At 41.8% G+C, this 24378-nt stretch overlaps 1 protein-coding gene across 5 annotated transcripts; it reads right to left on the minus strand.

The window, feature by feature from the left end:
• Window positions 1–3512: 3512 nt before the first annotated feature.
• On the minus strand, window positions 3513–13150 carry LOC133897955 (protein GIGANTEA-like). 5 transcript variants are annotated; one of them, XM_062338821.1, is made up of 16 exons: window positions 12908–13150; window positions 11144–11288; window positions 10879–11062; window positions 10702–10779; window positions 10546–10600; window positions 10317–10459; window positions 9896–10170; window positions 9374–9432; window positions 8554–8794; window positions 8332–8482; window positions 7994–8203; window positions 5055–6545; window positions 4873–4941; window positions 4485–4703; window positions 4233–4325; window positions 3513–4140 (listed from the first exon to the last, which is right to left on the minus strand). In XM_062338821.1, the coding sequence occupies exons 3-16, from the start codon at window positions 10963–10965 to the stop codon at window positions 3838–3840; spliced, it is 3474 nt and encodes a 1157-aa protein (XP_062194805.1). In that variant the 5' UTR covers window positions 10966–11062; window positions 11144–11288; window positions 12908–13150; the 3' UTR covers window positions 3513–3837. The 5 variants fall into 5 exon arrangements, with proteins under 5 accessions (XP_062194805.1, XP_062194784.1, XP_062194778.1 ...); XM_062338800.1 differs by having other exon boundaries at window positions 10879–11074; XM_062338794.1 differs by having other exon boundaries at window positions 10879–10983; window positions 11063–11288.
• Between the last annotated feature and the right edge of the window lie 11228 nt (window positions 13151–24378).

A 24378-nucleotide genomic window follows, 5' to 3' on the forward strand; every position in this document is an offset into this window, starting at 1 on the left:
TTCGGTAGAAGTCGAACGACGGTGCATCCTGTTGTTCGCGAATATAGGACCTTCTTATGGTTACACACACTTGTTGAGGTTGAGATGGTTGTATGAGTGGTGAGTATGAGACGAGATGTGGGCGGTGCTAGGATGGTGTTTTGTCCTGCCCGGATGTGGAGTTCCCCTGGGTAGGCCGGTAGAGGAAAATCAGACACCGTAGACTACTTGCATCGTTTAAGACCGATCGTCGGGGTAGTTAGCTTTAGCACTTACCTTACTCACCACATACCGATCTAATGGTAAGGCGAGTCGAATACCTTCGCAGTTGTGGCTTTGTGGGGCCTGAACAACGACGGTGTGAGCGGGCGGGCTTGTAAGCGGTACTAGTTTGCTCCGGGAGTAGTTCTGGTACCGCCACATTGAGCGTTGCATGTCGCACACGGTTGGGGCTGGTTGGGAAAGGTTGTCACGGGTACCCCCTTGTGTGCACTTTAGCGGGTGGCACAAGCCGTATGGTCCTCGTGTCGTGTAGGTCCAGGAGTATCCCCTGCAGGGTGTATAAATAGTTCGAACTGCCGTGCTCTCGGTCATGAGCATGCTATTGTTTCATTTGCACCCGGTCGTAGAGTTTCGAGTATGGTTTGTGGTTTGGTATGTGGGAGATGGTGATTGTGGGCACCTGTTACTTGTTGATATACATGTTGTTTACAGATACATTTGTTCAGTTGTTAGTTGCAGGGTAATTTTCATATGTTTTGATTAAGTTTCAGTCGCTCACACATATGTCTAGGATGCTTAGTGTATATATTTTACTTAACCTGTGGTTCATCCTTGCTAATGATCAATGCATAATCCTTGGAGTCGAGCTATATATATGTGCTCTATATGGTTTAAGTCTTGCGAGTACCTTCGTACTCATGCCTGCGCTTTCAGGTACTCCTGTCGTTGAGGAAGAGACAGTGTTTGGCTACTTTGTGCCTGCCGATCAGGGTGGCGGGCAGGAGTAGCACACTCTACTCCGAACTCAGTGTTTTGGTATGGGGCCTAAGGGCATGTGGCTCCATATCCTTTTGTTGTATAGCTTTTAGTCTTCCGCTGCTTAGTTCTTTTACTGGTTAGGAGTTGAGCAGGTTTTAGTCTCCTCCTAGCTCTCTTTTGCTGTAAATTGTGATAACTTGTTGCATGCTTAATATTTGTAATATAAATATTTATTACTTGCTCTTTATTAAGCTATGTTGTGATGCACTATGTTGGAGGCATGTGTTCCGATCCTTGGGCACAAAACACGTTTCGGGACTGCCGGAATGGTATTCGGGTTAATCGTCGAGGTTGGATTCTGAATAATGATCCTCCTGATGATTAATTTGAATACTGTTTGGACGGGTCCTCACACACGCCCTCCTCTGGTAGCCATTGTAGCCGTTCTAGGAGCGTTGAAGGACCTTGCTGCCGTGCGTGCAGGATCGACGCCCCATCCGGTGCGTGTCGCCGTGGCCCCACATCCAGCACTGGCGGATCGACTAGGCCCAGTGCACTGATGACTACCTGCGATCTCAGCCTCGTCGATGTTGGGCAACGATGGAGAAAGGAGGGCGTTGTACGACATCATGTTGGGGAAGTTGGAGGCCAGGGAATTGAGGTCAATGCCCTACGTTCCGTCAGAACCACGTTGAGGAGGAACGGCACAACCGCCAAGGGAGGTGTCAGGCTCCAAGAAGATGGCCCTGGCGGCATGATTGGGCGGCAGCGTGATGGGATCCACGAATTCGGAGTCGTCGCCTTGCTCCCCAAACAGGTCCATCGGCGGATGACAAGACTTGGGCGGCGTCAGCGAGCTGGGATGGGCCGGCGGCGGCGGGATTGGGCAGCAGTGACAGGAGCACGCAGGGAAGCGGGGTTTAAGGCGGCGGCGGTGGCGGCACCCTACTGGGAGAGCACGCGACCGAGACAGAAGAGGCCGGGATGCGTGAGGGAGAAAAGCTTGGCAGAAAGGATAAGGTGCGGGGGCAAAAATGTCTTTTTACCATCTATTATCTGCTTTTAGTTGGGTGGAGCCAGATTATGGGATTATAAGAATCTGGTTTGTTGGATTTTTATTATTTAAACTATAATCTGGATTGATTGGATCAACTACATATTTTGTTTAGCTGGTTTTTATAATCTCTAGCTAATCCAAACATGTCCTTGGAAAATTCGCAAACACAGAGCATATGGTGGAAATGAGCTGTCGTCTCTAGTTGCATTATTCTGATGTCAGTAAAATATCAAAGCAGTAGACAGACTTTTTGAAAAATTTCTGACATTTTACTAACAGTGGCATTTTTTTCTTTGACAGTGTACATCAAGGACACACACAACTTACATATATCACACCCACAGCTCATGTACACACGTGCGCTGTCCTAACAACATGTTAACTATAGATTAAAAAGCCCTAGACCTTTAATGTGCGAGTACGCACTTCCTATTGAATACGCACGCACAGGCGTGTGCGTACCTTTGTCTAAGCTTGAGCTAAACCTGGACACGAGTGCGAGAGCTGGGAGTCGAGCTCCCAATCTGGATGCTTGCAGCTAGCGAGTGCACTACTGAGCTACACACTTGTTCGCAACAACGACAATTTTGAAATATTATGACACCAATATTAAACCAATGATCAGACGCATGTTATTTGACATTGGCCCAAAGGCATTCATGTGCTCTAATGAGGTCTCTTTTTAATAGATTTTTTCTGACTTTTTTCTGAAAAAAGTTAAAAGGTGTCTAAGGATCTAACTTTTAGTCCTAGTTTATAGTGGTTTTTGATTGGCTGAAAAAATAATTATAATTAAAATAAACTAGAAGCTGAGAAATATAATGAAATAAGCTTTTCTATTTTTTTCTAAGAAGCTAAAGTTTAATGTAAAAATTAACAACTAAAATTTAATAGTCATAGTCACTTTCTCGACTAATAAAAACTCTAAAGCCACGTTCTATCTAAACGGAGCTGAATCTTTTCGTCTCTTCTTATGTTGTCAAAATTGTGATGCAGTGTCATCTAATGTAACATCATTACTACTCACGAAACACAAACGCCACGATCCACTGTCATCCGGTAACTTTTTATGGAATGTTTGTAGTTAATACAGAGCACTGTGAGTTTCATTGAGAACTATCCAGAACCAGTGCCAATTGTCACCGTTGACTGAATAATAGGCAAGAAAAAACAACAGGACAGCTCATTTCTGCTTAATTGCGTGCAGATTCAGTCTTCGCTTATGTTTATTGTTCACAGAAGTAACAAGAAGAAAAATGGCATGCTTCTTCGACCACCATATCGAAATAAGTTGAGTAAATTTTGGGAACCTATAATTATTTTAATATTATGTTATGAAAAATTATAACTTATGTTGTTCATTTAAAAACCTATAATTATTTTAATATATATTAAAAAAACTATAATTATTATCATAAACTCATCTATCATCCTCTAACAACAGATAGTTGTTGTTAGATCTACGATTAATCCTCCTATTAATTACAATAGATGATAATAGGTAAATCTATAATAAGAAAATTGTAGTTTATTATAACATATGTTAAAATAGTTATATGTTTTTAAAATTTACTCAAACAAATTACACCACAAGCAATTCCATACGCTCGAGCATCTAACGTCAGATTCAAATTAAATCGCGTCATGGGAGCGAGCTTCGTATGCTTTGGAACACCACCTAATATCCGTATAAATCACATCACGGAACAGGCCAGCAAGTCATCCTTCCGCCAGAGATTAGCATCATGTTCACTGACCCTGCAGCAACTGCTTGCACTGACCGTCAAGTGCTGCCGATGTCAGTTTCGGAGATGGTCTCGTCAGCAAGGGAGGGGGCAGCCGAGTTCCTTCGCCGCCGCGCTGAGAAAGGCGAGCGTCAGCCCGGTGGCGCGGCGGTTGTGGGCTTCCCACTCTATGCACCTCTCGACGTCCGCTTGCCAGTTGATGCTTGCTGCAAGGCACTGGTAGGACGTGCTCTGGATGCCATTCCGGTGTTCCCCTTGAATGATCTTGCTGGGGTTTGCAGGTCCATTATTCAAGATGTCTCGAAGGACGGACATGCTGAGCGCGCGCACATGTGCACTATGGTGGGAGAGGCAGCGGATGGTAGTTGATAGACGGCACTGCAAATCATATTCGGTTAGCATGTTTAAATATGAAGGATACATGAGTGTGTTTCTGATGATTGGGAGGGTGATCAGATAAGAGGGCATGCCTTCAGCAGATTAGAGAGGCCATCGGCAACTGCTACACCTGAATCTCCCCATCTGAAAATGAGATGAACTGCTCTAGCAGTCACTTCCAGAAGCTGCACATATTCACAAGACAAATGATAGTCAGCGAGCATTAATACCAGTGAGTTTGTATAGCATGAAATAAGTTGATGCTATTTCATGGCAGCACAATGGGGAAATAAACAATTTTGCTAATGGTATTCTATGAAAAATCTGGTGAATAGAGATGTTACCTCTAGTTGTGGCAAAGTGCAAGCTTCACCATCGACGAGCATTCCATCAGTAGCGCGAAGTAGAAGATCTGAAGCACTAGCAAGAATCACCAGTGCTTCTGGGCTATCATGGTTTCTCATAAGCTCAGCAATCAGCTTCACAATTCGCTGGTTGACTCTCCACATCTTCTGACCTTGCTCATCATCTCGAGCAATCCAAGGCTGCAGGTCCTTCTCCGCCTGCAGAACATAGAAACATCAAGAAAGATGACTCTGGAAATAGGTGCATCTTCATGTAGGTAACAAGTCAATGTCTCTTTTCAAATAAATTAATCAAAGAAAACAGAAAAAGAAACCAAAAACTGAACTCAATTTAATAACCAATATGCGAATCTAACAATATCTTGACCTGGAGAACGATGGCAGTTGAAGCCTTGGCTGGTGAGGCGGAAACAACATCACAAAGCGCATCTACAACCTATACATCAAAAACAAAGTGTGTTATTCATTCATTCATAAGAATGCTAACAACATAGCACTAATGTTTTCATAGCATTACTCGGTTACGCCTATAAGCACACACAATCATACCTTCCTCCAACCTTGGTGAGCCGATGTACTTTCTGCAGACATCTGCATTTCGGGAGATGCAATGAGCTTCTGCCAGAGCAATGAGACAACTGAGAAGCATAGCTCTTGTTTCTCTGACAATACAGATGTTAGGAGAGTTTGAGAACCTCGGTAACCACCATTCCGATCCATGGTAAGGAAGTTTGCCAAATCAGATGCTTCCACCTGTAAACTTGCAATAGCTTTGCCAGATGTACTTGCAACGTCACCATTTCGTTCTGCACATTTCAAGAGTGGTCTTGCAAACCCGTTTTTCTTATGTGAGGTTGAAGCATTCTTGTTTTCCATCTTGCCACAATCTGATGAAATGGTATTGTTTCCTTCTGTGTGCTGTTGATCATCCTTCTTTACTGGTGTAAGGGTCAGGTGAACTTCAAGAGGCTCAGCTTTGTTCACAATGTTGGACACTGTTTTACCATGCAAGTCAATCAAATGGTAAAGGGATGATGCCCTATTAGAAATCTCAGCATCCCACTTGCATTGCTTCAGTGCAGAGAGTGCATTTAGGCACGGCCTGGACTGACGAAATAACTCGGAAACATGAGCAGCAACCATAGCTGCTGCAACTATTTCATTTGAACTATAGCTCCATGAGGTACCAACTGATGACGGCTTCAAGGAGAAAAGAGCTTCCAAGATGCCAAGTATTCTGCGGGTATGAAGAATTGCTGAGCTGATGCTATTGTGTAGCTCATTACTGATCCCATTGGTTTTTCCAGGTATGATAATCTTTATAGAGTCCTTTAGATTTGAATGTGTTCCGTTCTTCGAAATGAAAGGGAACAGCTGAAGCTCGCAAGATAAGGCACAAACTGCAGCTAAAACATACGAATCAAATGTAGTTACAGGTCCTTGTTTCTTCTTACATCTGTTTCTTCCATTTGTTAGTCTTAAGTCCTCACTGATTTCCTCAGAAGAATGGTTATCACTACCAGTTGGTCTTTTGCTTCCCCCAGGCAAAGCTTGATGACTGACGCAAACAGTTAATACCACAAATAATAACCGCGAGGCAAGGTCCATTGAGGCGCAGGATTCAACAAAGAGTGAATGTATCATTGTGTGGAGTTCGGCAACGGCAAGGTTTTTAGACTGACTTTTTGGTTTCCTGGATTGTTCCGAGGTTTCTGAAGGAAAAGTTCTTCTAAGTATAGCTTCAACTGTTGCCACAAATATCCTCATCAGGCATGCTTCAGATGGACTTCCACGAGGTAGATACTCAAATACTTTTAATAATGGCAAGTATAGGCTCCACGATAGTGTAGGTGGCTGAAGGGGAGCGGCTACAACAATTTCGGGCAAATCAACTGCGGACGAACTCAGAGGTAGCAAACCATAGGCGGCTTCCCAGATGGTACATATTCTCCACTCAACATCAGGACCATGAGCACACAGCATGGAAGCAATGCCTTGTGCGGTGGCATCAATAGTGGCTTCAGATGCAGAAACTTCCAACTTTGGGTAGTTGAAGGTGCAGGAAGGAAAATTAGTGATGCGAACAAAAGGCAGAAACAAGTCAACAGGAAGCTTATTTCCAACTTTCGGTTGTGATAGCATTAATGTTAACTGAATATTACAAAGGTTAAATCAACTGATTGGGGCATATCATAGCAGCACGTATAAATGTTATGTTTTTCTATTTTAGACATACACAAATAGACTATAGACGCTTTTATCTATCCATTGCATGTTTTAGCTGAGCAAACGTAACATGGCAACTAGTAATACCCTACATAAGGATATAATAAGGTGTTCTGAATTATCCTGATGACTTAGATACACTGAACTGCTGATCATCCAGCAAACTGGATCCAGTAGTTAAGTACACGATAATAAGGTAGCAATATGGGTCTGATACTTCCTAGTACCGCACAATGCATCAATATGGCTCAACCCAGATACCTCAAACAAAATCCCAGCCGATTACTAATCCAACAGATCTAACCCCACAAACAACCCTAACAAATGGCATTCCTTCTTTACCATTCACAAACAGTCCTATGCCATGAACTTATGTTGCATGTATGTCTTATGCACCTTATTTTATGTTTCCAATGCTATGTACCTTGTGGTTGTTTAGCTGCAAGGATGGGGTGATGAAAATTGAGTCTTGGACTGCAAGTTATCAACTATCTTCAATATTCATATTTTTATTTATTTATTTAAATACATATGTATCACCATATCAGTGATTTTGAGAAGATACCATATCACCTAGGGATGGCAACGGGGCGGGGTCGGGGGGCGGGGGGGGGGGTGCCCCCATCCCCGCCCCGTCCCCCGAACATGGAGCCCCATCCCCGTCCCTGTTTGCTTATCGGGGCAAAAACTCCCCTTGTCCCTGTCCCCGTCGGATCCCCGAACTCCAGCGGGGGCACGACGGGCGGGCGTGGTGGGTGCGGCAAGCTTGGCGAGAGGGCGCAGCGGCAAGCGGAGCTGTGGCGAGCGGCGAGCAGGCGCAGTGGGGCGTGGGCGCAGGGATTGCAGGCTCACGGTGAGCAGCGCGCGGGTGTGGGTGCGGGGAGCGACCGGGTGAGCGGCGACTCGGGGCCCCATGGGGACCCGTGGGGGAAAATCCCGCCCCGATCTCGAGGCCTCGCCCCGTTGCCCCCACGGAGCAAAACCTGGCCCCGTCCCCGCCCCCATGGGGAAATTGCCACCCCTAATATCACAATACCATGTAACAGTATCGTAGCTTTGATGATAGTTTAATGAAATAGGCTAGAAAATGTTGGCTTGAAAAAAAGCTTAATTGTGCTTTTCACTAGCCAACCTTTTAAACTTGTAGTATAATCATATTACTTAATTTTTTTCTCGAACCATATTAATAGATTTTGAGAAATCTGAGTAGAGGAAAATGAGTTCTTGAAATGAAAAATAAGTATGCAGAAACTATTGCATACCTGCCTCTTATATGATGACACATAGCCACCCGGTGGTTCATTATGTACTTCAACTCCTTCGGCATGTCTCAGTGGTGGAAAAAGCAGTGTTGGCTGGGAGAGTATACGGAAAAGCAGAGCTGCAGCTGTATCAGCAGCCATACCAGCTCTCATTGACATCGCCGTACCAATCGCACGCAAGAAATGCAGATGCATCCAGTTCTTTGGAAGCTAAGATTAAAAAAAAAGTTACCAAAGTTAATGTAGATTTGAACTCAAAAGATGCTGGTTGAGCGATTTTTGCAAGAGGTAACTTGACATTTTTGCCCTCAAATAATAGCCTGTGAAGTATGTCATACCCGCATGCCGGTAGCATAATCTTCAGCTGCTCTAAGGAGTTCAACTAGTTGTACTGCTGCATCAAGTGCATCTGGAGCCCATGATGGTGGTGCTTCAAGAAGACCGAAAAGCAACCTCTGCGTAGCACTTGGAGTAGCAATTGAATAGTATCTGAAAGGAGAATGATACGCTAAGAAACTATCTGGGGCGTAGAATTGGTATAACAATGGCTACGAGCTTACCTATGAAATAAGCGAGCGTATGGTTCAAGAGAGGGCAGACCAGCCACCAAATGCTCATCCAAGGGTGTTGTCGGTGGAGGTAGCAGAAGTGCAGGAACAGCTGCCGCGGTTAAATTTGCTGTCTCATGTTGAGCTACCTCCTCATCACAGACACTTAATATAACTCCAGCTCCATTGGCAACAGCCCATCTGGGGGTGGATGGCATAAGTTGTGGGTGCTTCCCAGATCCTCGGCTGAAAGCTAAATCACCCAGAAATGCGTTGCTTAGCTTTTTTGTGTACATAATAAGCATTAGCATCACTTGTAAAAAAAATGTGCCCCACCCATTGGGAGTAGAAAAATTCCCTCATAAATTTCATGCTCACAGTGGTGTAAAATGGAAGCAGTAGACTAGATCAGAATGTCCACGTATTTGCTAGCGAATTACTAAAGCATAGAAACAGGAAAATGTGTTTTCACTTCAAAAACCTCCAGTCCTCTATGCGCATACAGTAAAAAGAATCAATATTAAGGGACGGCTATTGGTACTAAAACTTCTTAGATATCCTGAAATGACAGAATATGTTGTACTTTTCTGTAGATCATGCATTCTACCATCAAATGCTATAGCTTATCCATTCTGGCCATACAATTGAATACCAACTATACTACTGTAGTTTATCTGTTCAGTTTCCCTGTGGAATTTTAGAATAAAACAGTTCTACATAATCCAAAATTGCCAGTTATATATGCCATCTTAACATAAAGGAAAACAAAACATTTAATGTTAATGTAATTCTGCTATTCAGGGTAGAACATTTCGCTGCCGATTTTACCAACCAGTTGTTGGAGGCTTCAATTCTCCACCAGCAGCATATTTTCCCATGACTCCACCACACCTGCATATTTTCCAGTTATATATCAAAGGAGAGCAATCAGCCTCTATTACAGAGTAGAAGTTAATTCTAGCAAAAACTTATTTTTCAACAGCAAATACAGATGTGTAAACACCATCATTAGCATAGAGCATCACATTATACATAGATTTCAGAAGCCTGTGTCCTCTCCCCCCCCCCCCCCCCCCTCTGATACTGGTAGGTTGCATTGAGAGAATCAGAGACATGCTTGCAGCTTTAACTGGATTATAAGTTCCTTCCTTTACTCCAGTGTTATCCTAGCTAGCTGTTTGTTCTTTCTTTTCTTTTCCCTCGCATATTATACTCTTTTCTTTGTTCCTCATTCACATTATGCATGATGTTCCTTATTAATATAACCACATAGGCACATAGTCAAGGTTACATTTTGTAAGAAAAGAGAAGACTTCAGTTAAAGGGTAAAAAATCAAATACAGATATGCCTCACCATCTAAAATAGTCACTTCTAATGCCCAAAGGTGCGGCCAGCAATATGTCTGTGATCCAAGGAGAGAGTGGCCTCAATGGCTTTCGGTCAGATTCATTTCCTGGAGAATCGTTAGATTTCTTCACTGAGGAACCACTTGATGTAGCCTCATCAGATGTGCGGCTACATTCAGCTTCACTATTTTGGCGCTCAACTTTGAATATTGGCCTATTGTAGTGAGTTAGAACTCTAAGAATTTCTCCACAGGCCAAGGCCCACTGCTCCGAGTACTCTTTCTGCAGTCGAAAATAAAGTTTTATGAGCAACAGTACTTCAGCCAGTACAAACAAGGAGAACTGAAAATGATATCGAAATGTAAAGTGGCTAAATCTTGTCGAGACAGAAAAGTACTAACAACTAACCAAGATAATAGGGACCTCACCTCAGAAGTTTGGCTAAATAAAGAGATGAAGGAACTGAATGGGGAACCGTGCCTGTCATAGCACAGGGTCCCATCTATGATACGTGAAAGAATCGGATGTACAACTGCATGACCATGCTCGGGATGATGAAGGACAAAAGTCGCTGTACAGTGTAAGGAAGAATCATATGTTAGATTATTTACTGAATTTCCTGTTGCATAACATACAACTATCAGAAGTTCGTATTACCCAATACTTCATCTACCAAGTGTTTTTCTTTTGATGGATAGCAACTTTGAATGAGCTGCACACAAGCAAATAAAGGGTAATAAAAGTTAGCAAATTTGATATGCATGTTACCACAAGCCCACAACAAATACTAACTTGTTGTAAGAGATACAGTACCTGAGCCACATCTTCAGGGAATTGCTCACTGTCAGCTGTAAACTGGCCAAAGTACTCAACATAGGCCAAAATTTGTGCCTTCAAACAGGAAATGGAACCAAATATGTGTGCAATCCACATTAGGTATCTTGAAAATTATTACATATATAACAAAATTCAACGAGCAAAGATACATACCTGCTTCTGTTGCAAATCATGCGGTGGGGGCCAGAACAGTGATGAGAACTGGAGCCCATCGATCCACTTCTCATTTGAGGCTGACATACTTGGTAGCTCAAGAGCCTGCCCAAGAAACTAGAGAGAGACTCTCAAAGAGAAAGAAAGAAACTAGAGAAACTGCTCCAAGAAGCAATCAGAGCACCTGTAATCAACACTGTGTTGAAATCGCCAATCAGTTGATCCATCTATGCCACCAAAGTCCTAATCTTAGTAAGCTACTTGCCTCGAAACCAAGAAACCTTCAGTAAGACACAAGTTCGCCTAAGAGTACTGCCACCTTCTTCAATGAACACCCCACAGAGGGGGGCATCCCCCAAGGTGACCAAGGATCATATCAACCAATCTCAAACATAGGTTCTTTAAAGCCTCTGCATTGCAAAATGTAGCAAAATGAATAAGGAAAAAAGATGATATATCACTTGCACAAACATTGAAACAGCAAATATGGGAACTGACAAAACCAAAGAGGGGGAGCTAACAAAGCAATTTGCACAATCTGCTAAAAAAACATTTTAAATATCAACATGCAATCCAACAAATACATAACAATAAAAGTGTGATGAAAAAAATTCTTATAAAGTTAAAAGGAGCATATTTTTCAGAATTCTAAAAAATCACAGAAATATCAATTTGTAGTTCTAAGATTCAGTTTGGCTGTGATTCCAAAAGGGCACAAGGCACTTTTCCTTTACTACTTTTAGATGAATTAGACGGTAATTTATTTAAAAACCGCTTTACTATCTGGTCTGCCATTGCAGCACTGCAATCCAAAATGGTCTCTCTTAATCTACAATTTTGGATCACAAAAACAATACACAAATTGGTTAAAAACAAAATCAATGTTTTAAAAATTCATGGAGAGATTGTGCACCAACTTTCTATACTTTGGTAATTGTTCGGGCAGTTTCTGTACCTCAAAATCCGTCAGCGAAGACGCTGGAATGTTGGATTTTTTAGAACATATTAGCCATGGTGCCTATGTTTACACCATTCAATTCAACTTATCACTTATGCCCCTGTAAGTGAATTTTTTTCCAAAGGAATAGGATGACCATTTGAACTTCAGGGACGTGAAATAAAAGTGGGGCTAATAACCAATCTAGACGTACAGGAACTAGAACATGTAACCTATAAAAGTACAATTGCCTGAGTTGTCATTTTGATGGCTCATAATTCCAAACCCTGCAACAAATGATTTCAGGATTACAAGCTTCCAAGACCGAACAAATCAAATCAACATAAGTAGATCGAGAAGACAAACAAGAGATCAGCATGCTCATATTTAGTTCAAAAAACAGATTCGATCGTATGATTTCGGCAATTCTATTCAGTGAATTCCCGCGTTTTCAGCTAAGAATAACAAGTAGATAACATCTTTTGGTATCCAAATGAATTCATAGCTACTGATGGATATATTCCCTCAACCAAAAACAATACGGGGAGATTCTGTATTTTGGATACAATACAATCAAATACTAGAATGACAGAAAGCTACTTTATTTTGGGATCAACAGGGAACTACATTACTAGAAACCAATTTCAATTAAGTACCGCCGCTCTAATTACTTCCAGAACCGTAGTTACGAAATCTACACGCGGAAATGGCCCTAGGTAGAGCCAAGCCCAACTTATATAGACACTACCCTCTAGCAACGGGGCTTCCTCGCTATTAGCCAAGTAAAACCTCCCAAAAAAAGATCAGTAAAATGCATCCGCCAAGCGTCGATCCGCCACAGGTTACAAAAGTATGGTAATAAAAATCTGCTCGCCAAAATTTGAACTCTCCCCGTTTAATCCTCATAATCTCCAGCAAATCTATCACATATACAACCTTACCCAAAAATTATCCACAAATCCTCCGACCAGTTTGCACCAGTAACCGCGAGCAAAAGGCCGTAAAACAACGGGGGAAAGGAAGTAAACGCTAAAAACAGCGCAGAAAACACGAGACCCGCGCCGAAAAATCTGGAAAAATTAGGAGCATTACCTCGATCGTGCGCGCTCTAATCCGAGGCTCTCCACGGCGAGTCAGTGGCCTCGGAGCGGGATTTCGCGGCAAGCGGCGGATGAGGCGGAGGGGAGAGAGAGAAACGGCGAGGAGCGAGGAGAGGCGAGAAAAAGATTTTTTTCGCGATGCGGGGGTGGTGGTGCGGCTGCGTTATTTCACCCGTGGACCACTTGATTCACCGACAGGTGGACACTGAACGTTTCGGGGCCCGCACGTCGGTGAAGTTTGTGGAAGGCGGGTGCGGAGAGGGAGATACTTATTCGGGCCTGGGGCTGTGGGCTGGAGGATCGCCTCCTGGCGCTGCTGACATGGCCCTGATATTTTGGGGGCGGCATGGCATGGCTGCATGCCCATGCCATACATCATCGCATGCCCATAGATTTGCATTTTCCACCTTCATTGTGAAAAAATTGCGAAGCTGTATTTATTGCTTCACATGTTCACTTTTATACACCAGCAACTGCACACTTTTTGACACACGTGAAATCAATCCATATTATAGCAATCTGAAAAATTAAAATAATATAACATAGAAAGAGATATTTGTATATGCAAAATTCACAATATAATGATGTAATTTTAATAGGGAGGAGAATTGCAGGTATTTGGACAGGAGGGTGAAAGAGATTGTATCGTTCAGAGTCTACCGCCCGTAGCAATGTTACGAGTAAGATCAAGATGACGATTGATTTTGTGAGGGGATGAAGATAATTTTTGTGTAGTAGCTTGGTGTAGAGATAGTGCGACGAAGACGACGTGCTGGCGATGGCGTAGTATGTCTAAAAAGTCAGTGTTGTAGGTGAAGTGCGGGAGATAGTACACCCTCTGAAGAAACCCGACGTTATAGGCGAAGTGTGAAAAACGGCGCACCCTCTGGAGAAACCCGGATGTTGAATGTATGGAAAACAAATGTTGGGCATCTATGTATAGAAGGTAAGTAATGAGAAATTAAATGTATTTTTGAAATGTATGAAAGTCAAATATTTGACGTTTAGGTATGAAAGATAAATAATAGGAGATTGAATGTATTTTTGAAAGGATGAGCGAGATCTAACTTTGCACGGTTACCATTTGATCAACTCGGGTGGACGACGGAAATCAATCGGATCTGTCACAACTCGTGTATTTATAGGAATATGGATATGGATGCACTACCAACATTTTTAAATAATTGATAATTTTAATTTTGATGTTCATATTTTGACTACTGATTTTCAACAAATATCTAAGGAAATAGTTAAAAGTATACAATATGCTCAAAGTATTTTTTGTTGCAAATCTAACGATATCATATCCATTTTACTTCACTAAATATTTTAGTGATACATTGTTGGTCAAAGTGCGAATGCAAATGTCAAAATTGCTAGTTATTAAAAAAACGAAGGGGTAGTATTTTTTTTGTGAAAGATACTTGTAATGTTGTTGATGTTTTATATTGTGATGATAAATTTTAACTTGCAGTACTGTATATAACTATGACTCAATAGAGGAAGGTTTTTTGCTGGAGAGGTTGAACAGGCGCAAAATGTATATTTACATATCTCTTGAACTTAGAAAGACAACTCGTTCTCCTAAATATTTCAATCTAAGCACTAGTGTTATTAAATAAAAAATTATAAATCCTGTTCTATAGCAATAATGAAAAAATGATGCCTGAACAATTATTAATTCTGTCAAGAAAGAAAAAGGATATCACACACAATAGATTCAGGTTGTCCTAAAACATGTTAATATTGTTATTTCAATTTCAAACACACAGGTTTTTCATTGGTGTTATTATTCCCATGAGATTACCATGCATTGTGCAGGGCGTACATACTATACATTTTAATAATAAAAAAGAGGCAAAAGCAAACAATTACTGTCTACACACAATTATGTAGTGTACTATGTAATGCGATTTTAAAGTTTTGTGAAGGGCGAATGAGCAAAAGAAATAACCGTGTTAGAAATATTGCTAATGACAAGGCAATTTGATAATTGACTGGTTAGGTCTTGGCCGTTGGATGGTCGAGGTACCCGTCAGACGGCTACAATGCGATGCGTGTTTTGACATCCCCTCGCTTTTCTTAACCCGGCGAGCATGGCAAGTGACATCAGGGGGCGGCGAGCTGGACGACTGTAGATGGCGAGTGGAGATAATTGGACGGTGGTGCGATGCGACCATAATGCCCATCCCAATATTTTGTTTCTCAGATGACATTTTAGGAGAGAGAATAAAAAATAAATATTAAGAAATAAACTTCCAATACATAATATCTATACGTTGTTTATTTATATCTTTCAAGATAATTAATAGTTGTATGTAGTATGATCAAAAATATTATTTTGATCATGTGACAATTGTGTTGGTTTACAGAGAGAGCAGGTGTAAATAGTGTTTGTACCATGAGCACACACATGATCAAATGTAAGGAAAAAGAGCGGAATATGGTGTATTCCATCTTTGATGGCTCAACCATCTAATTTTTTCTATAAGAAATAAGCATCATCTCTTCTCTTTAAATAATTTATCATATTAATTTTTTATTTATATAAACACCTAATTAATATAAAAAAAACCAGCAATGTTGGAGCATCAGGAATGCCTTACAATTTTTTTTATTATACATCCTCTATCATGGTGGGCCCTAACTTGGCTAATTGCGCTTAGATCTCTGTTACTAGGTCTTCTTTGGAGGTTTAAGAAAGGCATGAGCTGGTTGTTTGCATCTTCTTGCTTTATTGGGGACCATATGGTGGGTACACTGTATGGAGGAACGCAGCGGGTTGACGGAACCATGAGAATGATATCTACTTCACCTCTAACCATATAGGCAATAAAAAGTTAGGGTTAACACGTAAATTTAGTGGCGGAGTTTGAACATAAATTAAGGAAGGGTGCATTAATTTTTTTAACAGTACCTAATTTCAGTGCATCATTAAAGATTTTTAATATTAGTAGGAGGGGCCAAGGTCCCTATTGGCCCTCACGGAGCTAGGATGTTCTGGGTATGCCTGTTCACTCAAAAAAAATTATAGGTCACTAATAAGTAATTTAATATTAGATATAAATTTGCATAGTATTAATCTAATTGTATATGGTCAGTTATGTTGTTATGCTTATACACATCTATTACTCTCTTTTTTAGCTCTATCACTGTTGGCCCACGCGAAGCTCCGCCGCTGGGTAAACTAGCTTTGACAAGACACCATTAAGAAAATTTTGGAGGGAAGATACAAATATTTTTAATTAAACAATAACAAAGGAACATATTTGCTTGGAAGCGCATATATATACACTATAATTCAATGTAGTAATGTAATATCGACGAGATCTAGAATGAGTTAGTGCAAGACTTTCTCTCGCCATGTATTGAGTCGCCGAATGAGTGTAGACTTAACCAGATCGTAACACAAAGGTATGACAAAAGATAGGAAAATCGTAAAAAAAAAAAACTAGTGCTGCAAGATATGGTTTGTGTAGATGCATGTCGTACCATGATTGATTACGAATTAATGTACACTATGATAATGTATTTGAAGCAAACTGATTTGATATTCGGCCCTGCTTTATTAGAAAGCGTTCGTTAGTTTTTGCTGGGGATACAAGCTTTCAATACTTGCTTACAAGTTTTTCTCCAAAACAAGACGAGATCTACGGTTCAGACCAAGCTAAACTCTAAGTCTTACCAAAAGAAAAAAGAACCCCGACGCACGCTGCAAGTCACATGAAGCAACTGATTAACCATTAATCCCCCAATAATACGTGCTTGTGGGAATTAAGAAATGGGATGGAAACTGAGACTAACTCATTCGTTTTCTACAAGGTTCGGAGTTTTAATAGCCTCAGAAATTTCGGAGATCTGGCACCTGCCTGCCAAAGCCGCATGCTACTGTACCAAGTTGAACATAAAGATTTAACAGCACAGTCCATGGTTCTCCATTATTCTCTCTACACGTTTGCAAAGCTACACCGCATATCTCTTGCGCAAGGGCCAAGAGTGCATTATGCATCGCAAGAATCTGAAATCAAATATCCAAGGCACCTTCTGCTTCAGAAGTATCTAGAACTATCCAACTAGCTTAATATCGTAAAATTATATTATAGCATCCTCTAATACTATTACAATATTCCTTATTTTTTCATCTCTAACAGCTACCTATTTCATACCTTATATTAATTTCAATCCCTCATCAGACCCACAATCATCTCCTGTGAATAATAATACATGTGCTCATGCCTCCTATATATTTGCCGTCGCTCTACTGCTACAGTAACTCGTCTGTATCCCTATAGCGCCAGATGTGGCATTCCCTGGACCACGATAATGGCTGCCTCGATCCACAAAACAAGCAAAAACATAATGGTATAGAGGAGCCTGCTAGAGCTGGCCTAACTGAATTCGCTATTCAAAAAATACATTATATATAGTGATGTTGTAGATGTATTCTCTTACAATACTATTTGGATGACTACTACTTATGTTTAATATGATTATCAAAACGGTGTAATCTACTTAACTATTTATATATTTTAAGTAATAAGTATGTAAGATAAATTTTTATTTGATAAAATTCATCATTTAAAAATTCATGTTAAAGAATAAGTGGTAGTCATCCAAGTGGTTGGTGTTGCAGAGTAGACGCTGCATAAAGAATTTATTTCCCGCCGTTCGCGTGAGCGTGGACTTGGCTGCCGAATCGTTGTCTCGAGAGTCGTCCGATCAGCACTGAGCGGCCCGCAGGCATCCACGAGTCCCCAGTCGTCGTGCCCTCCGAGCATCTGTGATGCGCACTGATTCCATGGCCGTGCAAGAAGATACTTGCGTCCGAAGCAAAAGGATCCCCCCAGGCCCCAGCCACAGCCGCAACGTGGTGGCGCTGGCGCGGAAACTACGGGGAGGCCGCACCGGGGAAGCCAGAGCCAATGGGAGCGGAGGGAAGGATACTCGACGTGTCGCAGTCGCAACCGGCCGCGCGCGGGAATTTACACATCCGCTGGCTCAGCTGCCTCGGGCCCACGCGCCAGGGAGCAGCCTGGCATGACACGGAGTCATGGGAGGAACTAATTAGGGCTTGGTAGGTTACCCGTATGTCATCGTATTTGTATGAGTCATACAGGTTGTGTTAAAATAGGTTGGAGAGATATAATAGTATCTATTTAGTTGGCTGCATGTGCTCAGTTTGGCTGAGAAGAGATTGTGTTTGGTTGCCCGCATGAGTATATATTACATTATAAAGAACTCATTTTTTTTTACCAAATAACATAGGGTTGAAAATATTTTTATAAATTAGTACATCACATGATAAGAATATTAGTGAATTTTTTTATAATTTTTAAGAATTTTAATTAAATATTAACTTAGGTTTTTTGATCAAACTAATTAAAATGGGTGCTAGTGAGCTCTAGTTTGCTCATAAAAATATTTAGAATTTTTGGATCACTCTTGAACTCCTAAATAAAATCTAAAGTTAAATAAAAAATATCACGCACAGTGTTTTTGCACCGAGTGAGCTAGGCCCGGCGCGTATGCCCGATTCCGGCGTACGCACGGAGCTAGGCTCGCTCGATGCATTTGCATGGGAGGGTGCAGGCAAGAGGGCCGGTCCGGTCAACCAAACACATGACAGAGCACGAGCGACTATAGATGGATGCTTACACGAGCGGAGCGGAGCAACCAAACATGTCCTTTGCGGTCGGCCTCCAACTTCGGAGCTAGCGGTAGGACTCTGCCTTGTTTGCAGCGAGCAGTGCACTCTATCACTTAACTCATCAGGAACGCGAGCTCTAAGACCTTAATTTTCCGAGATCTCATGTACCTTATGTACCCGTCACTACATTAAATAGTTAATATATAATATAACAATCATGATATCACAATCGAATTTCGTATATAAGATATTAAGATTCAGAGTAAAAAGATTTACAAATCATACGGTATATTACAAACTTGATCTAACGGCCAACAAAAACACAACGAAAATAACTACCCAAGACACATACAACTAGGGTGCAAACACAACTTCTAACTCTACTCTTCATCCGCGTCTCTATCTCGACGTAGTCGATAGTGGCTTTCTAATCTAAATGATAGCAAGAGTGAGTATTGAAGTTACTCAGCAAGTCCTATACTACTTTAAATGGTTGATAGATACATAAAGGGTATTTGATTTTACGGTTTAGTTTTAAACGTAAAGTAAATTTTATATAGTCATTCAGTTGTATTCTCTACTGATAGTTTTAAAACAGTTTGAAGTAGTTCAAAACTAGGTAACAAGTCATATCTGGAAGTTTTTTGGTCCTAAAAGGGGTTACACCTCTCTCCATAATCTCTATCATCACATCTGATGTAACTCTAGTACTATACAGATCCTAGCAGATTGAGTCAGTAACCTCATCACACGGACATCTAGTCTACATACTCACATATTAAGACACACGCACCCAAAGTCTAATCAAGCGTGATTATGCCTTCGCATGTCCATTACCGTAGACATGACTATTTGAATAGTTTTACACTCTGCAGATGTTGTATATTGTACCCATGCGATATACATAGCCTCCATCTATTGTGAGCGTAGGAGCGAATCATACCGAGACATTTCAAATCACATTTCTTGCCAAATTTTTCTACGACACTCCAAGTACCAGAGGCCTTATACTGAATGCCAACACCCTTTTTAAGCCGTTAGCCGGTTATCGAAACATTCAAACAGAGGTATAGGTGGTCACTTGACCCCTCGTTATTCCCAACCTCCTAGTATAATAAGTCTATTTTTAGTTCATCATGTAGATTATCTGAAAACATAGATTTAATATGATTAAGGAGATAGGACTTGTCTTATTCGATGTTCTCTTCTAAACATTGATCAAAATCTAGATCCTCCTCACTCATGATGCTTCCCACGCAGCACTTAAAAAACTCTATTGGTTCTGCAAACGCGACTATGATCAATAATGAACTATACTAGAGAAGAATAAATAACACAAAAAATGGAAACATAAAAGAGTCTTAATGGATACCACAATAGGATAGATATGTAGATCTTGAATTTAGATGAATTTTGATGAAAGAATCGTCAAAATCAGAGCTGGAATGGAGAAGTTATGACTCCTACATGTACAATACTCGGGTTGGGTGAAATGGTCTTAGATTGGGCCCGAGCTTGGGTCCAAACCAGGCCGCACAGTGTTGTGGGCTACACAATGGTCACCCCACTCGGGTCGGACTGACTCGTTTGCGGGCTATGAAACTGGACCAATTGAAGCTGGTCCGACCCACTAGGGCTCAGCCCAAAGCGACCGGGCTAGCCTAGTAGGTCGGCGCACCTGCAGCTAAGCCGTGAGCTACTCGGCCAGGACGCGTGACGACGTAGGGCCTGGCCACACTTGGGCGTGCTGGCGGGCGATGGAGTGGGCAGCAAAGGGGGAACAACGGTGAGCGATTGCAGCGGTGTGATGACCACGAATACATGCTGAGCATCGACGTGCTACAGCGAACCTATTTGGGGGATTATTGAAAGTGGCTCATGGCTGGAGTGGCGTCAGACGATGGCCAAAGCGAAGCGGGGGCGACAGAGACTCGGTCTCCGGTGGAAACAAGCAAAGGGAGGGGGTTTTTATCCGTCTAAAGGTGCATACGGGTGTTGCGCGACGCGGGGAGCTCAGTTGAGGGTTCATCGGCGGCAAGTCGCGCTCGGAGTAGTGAAAGATAGCAACTAGAGGAGACGGCGACAAAGCAAAACATGGGCAACACCTCCCCTACTCTACGCGCGGTCAACCTGCAAGGAAAAGGGAGTCTACCGCTCCTGGGCTACATAGCACGACGACCAAATCGCAAACAGAGGGCATAAGCACGCCGGTGATGAGAACTCGATGTGATAACAGAAGAAGACACGCGGCTGCACGTGGCTACATGAAGGGAAGGCACGGGAATGGAGACATGCTAGCTAGGAGGTTGCGCGACAGGACGGAGATGCTCACCGAGCGTAAGAACAGTGATGGGCAGGACGACGGCTAGCGATGCGTTAATGCAATGGCAGTAGAGCGGATCAACTTCCGGCGCGAACGATGTTTCGTTGGGCTCTTGGTGGACGGACGATGGCACGCGGATGGCGGCGACCTCCTGGTGCTCCTCGACAGCTCACAAGGACGGAACGATGACGGCGAAGCTACAACGGCTAGCAATGTCGCGACGACGGTGTGGCGTCGATTTGGGGGAAAAGATAAATAGAGGCCAAGCGCGCTATTTGTAGAGGGAGAGGCACAATAGTAAGGCGGTGCAGCGCATTGCGCAATCCTAGATGAACAGGACGGCAGCAGCGATATTTCCCCGTGGCATGGCAACTCTGCGCCGACCACGCGCTAGAAATGAGAAGTCGCGCTGTCAGGCAATCGGGCGGTGTGCTGTGAGGGAGCAGAGAGAAGGAGAGAGCACATGGGTGGCAAGAAAGTCGCTCGCACATTGAATGCGCCAACCATCGCAGTGGCGCAGGCGGACAGCGTGGCTCAGCGTCGCGCTGGAGGAGAAAGGCGATGGTGTCGGCGGGGGACCACGAGATGGGCAATACATGGATGGCGCAACGTGCAAGTGCCTCAAGCGGGCGAGCAGGAGCTGGGTTGTGCATGCGGAATGTCTGGACCAGCGGCCCCGGCATGGTGCAAAGGGGGAGAACGGAGCCAGGACTGCTAGCCAGTTGGCTGGGCCACGTGGGAAGAGAGAGGGCGAGAGATTTAGCCCGGGAGGGAAAATGGAAAAGAGAAAAAAGTTTTGAAACAAATTCAAATAGAGTTTTTGAATTTGGATTTGACTTTGGACTTGGCCTAAATTCAATTTGGAATATTTGAATTGTGATTTCGACTTGGATTATGAGATTTGGTAGAGGATTTGAATTCAAGAGTTTGAATTTAATTTGATTTGAGTGGAGAGGAAACTAAGAAAAGATTTTAATTTGAGAAACTTTCAAATTTAAATCTTCACTCAAGAATCATAAAAACAATAAATCAAAAGCATGTGAGTCAATTAATGCCCAAAGAAGTTTTAGAAATTAACTTAGTGCATTTTGGAATACTTAGCCAAAATAATACAATTGCGTTTGTATATATACACCAAGTATATATATACATTAAATTGTATATTTCCTTGATTTTAGTTAGTTTAATTAATTATATTTTTTTAATTTAGAGCGAATTTTTCTATAACTATATGCTTAAACTCAGGATGTTACACGAGCAGCTTGGATGGTCACTCGATCACTACACATGAGATCAAACACGCGGTTAGTGATTCGCTCACCTCCTTGCATACTTGGGTTGATTCACACAACTCACACAAGGCTATTTTGATGCTGCTCAGAACGCTTCCTGCAGCAAGCTTTCCTGTTGATTATATAAGCCAATGACGCTAGGATTACATGGGCCAAATGCCTGACACTTCAACCATGATTTTGAACGTGCCATCCCACATCCAACCATTGCGGCCACGACTCCACTAGCTAATGACATGCAACCACTAGACAAACTTATCTAACTCACGGCATGATGAAGAAATCCTTTGAATGCCACATGATAACCTCACGTACACATGATTATGCAAGCATCTGGTTCTTTCTCTCCACACGACCTAGTCTTGTACGTGTGCATCACATGCCGTTTTGCACGTCACAGATATTTGCGTCTCCGGCTGGCTGCTTCGCATGGATTACCGCGTACTATCCAACTCAAGCCACCATGCTTGTACATTTCACACATATTCACATACGCTTCCTCTGGCGCCACACACTACTACAATGCAAGTGCCTACAACACACGTATTCGACTACATGCAAGACAAAAATAAACATATAGATACAAAATATCAAGATTAGATCCAATAATCACCCCTTAATCTTGATATATCGTATCTTCAAAGAAGTGATGGCTCGTCGCTTGTGTGGCGTTGAGCTAACCGGGTTTTCTCCTCCTTTTCTTTCTTAGGACATTCCCAAGCATAATATCCATACTCTTGGCAATTATAGCATTATACCTTGCTCTTATCTTTGCGCCCTTCACCACGGCCATCGTCGTGGCCTCATCCTCGTGACGAGTCATGTCCTCTTGCCATGAGAAGTTGCTCTTCCAATTGGGCCTCCCATCCCTTGAGCAACTCCTCATGCACCTTCAATGACTCAATGGCCTCCTCCATGGCCATAGAGTTGATGTTGTTGAATAACATCATCAATGAAGCAATGTTGATGAACTTGTTGGAGACGGCCCTCAACAGCTTCTTCACAAGGTACTTCTCTTTCATCGTGTCTTTACACCAACAAGAACAAAACTAAGAGAAACACCAAAGCAAAAGGAGAACGATGGAGAAAATGACGAAAGCTAACCTTGCGAAAAGACGATCAACAACTCTTAGCTTATGAGAACTAACACATAGTCTAGCTAGAATTATCTAGCGAAACTAGATCGAGTTGTTTAACCTATAGCTTTATTAATTTAAGAGAAAGCCTAACCAAGGTATTAACAACTAGGTGAATGTTTATTAGCTTAACTACCGTAGGGTGATAATTAGGATTTCTACGTGTAGGTGAGTACATGTGTATCAACATATACGTGTGTGTGTGATACTTATGTCTATATATATATGAGCATGTATACATATGTACATAAGTGAACTCTAGATGATTAAAATTATAAGTGCTCAAGAATAATATTCTAATCTATAGCACTAAACTATGTTTATATAATAATTAACCTTTATTACACAATGTTACTTAAATGTCACTCTAATTAAGCTATATATGATTATTATTGCAAAAGCATACGTGTAATTAATTAGCTAGGTTAATTAATTGCATTAATATAATTAATTAATTATTAGTAGGTCCACTGGTTAATCTTATTACTTTTATTAAACTAAGATTAATCTATAATCTATAGCATAAAATGACAATATATGTCTAAACATTTAATTAAAAGATTATTTTTTAGTTTATTCTAAAAACTATTCTTTAAAATATATGATGATTAAACATATACTTATGCTAGATTAATATAAGCAACTAATCTACGATTATAGCCTAAACATGGTTATCAAAGTAACTAACTCAACTTTATTTATTGAAAGACAAAAATTAAATCAGGTTAAACGCCGCCACATGAATTAAATACCGAATGAGAAAATTAAACAAGCTCCAAAAATTACAAGACTTGGCAGGGAAGGAAATCATGATTTTAGAGGAATATCGGTGAAAGAATCACCGAAATCGGAGTTAAAATAGAGGAGTTATAGTCGTCGGAAGATTTGACAAAAATAGAAATCCTAAAAAATAGAAAATGCACTATGCTATGAACTTGGTCCATGAGACTTGTGAACTGAGGGAGTTTTTGAGTGGAGTCCACGGTGGACTAGATTTAATGGACTGAGCCTATGGCTTTGGTGGACTCGGTGGACCGAAGTCGGCCTGGGTGGGTGGAGCACCAT

The sequence above is a fragment of the Phragmites australis genome, chromosome 2 (genome assembly GCF_958298935.1).
Source record: "Phragmites australis chromosome 2, lpPhrAust1.1, whole genome shotgun sequence".
Classification (NCBI taxonomy): Eukaryota; Viridiplantae; Streptophyta; class Magnoliopsida; order Poales; family Poaceae; genus Phragmites; species Phragmites australis.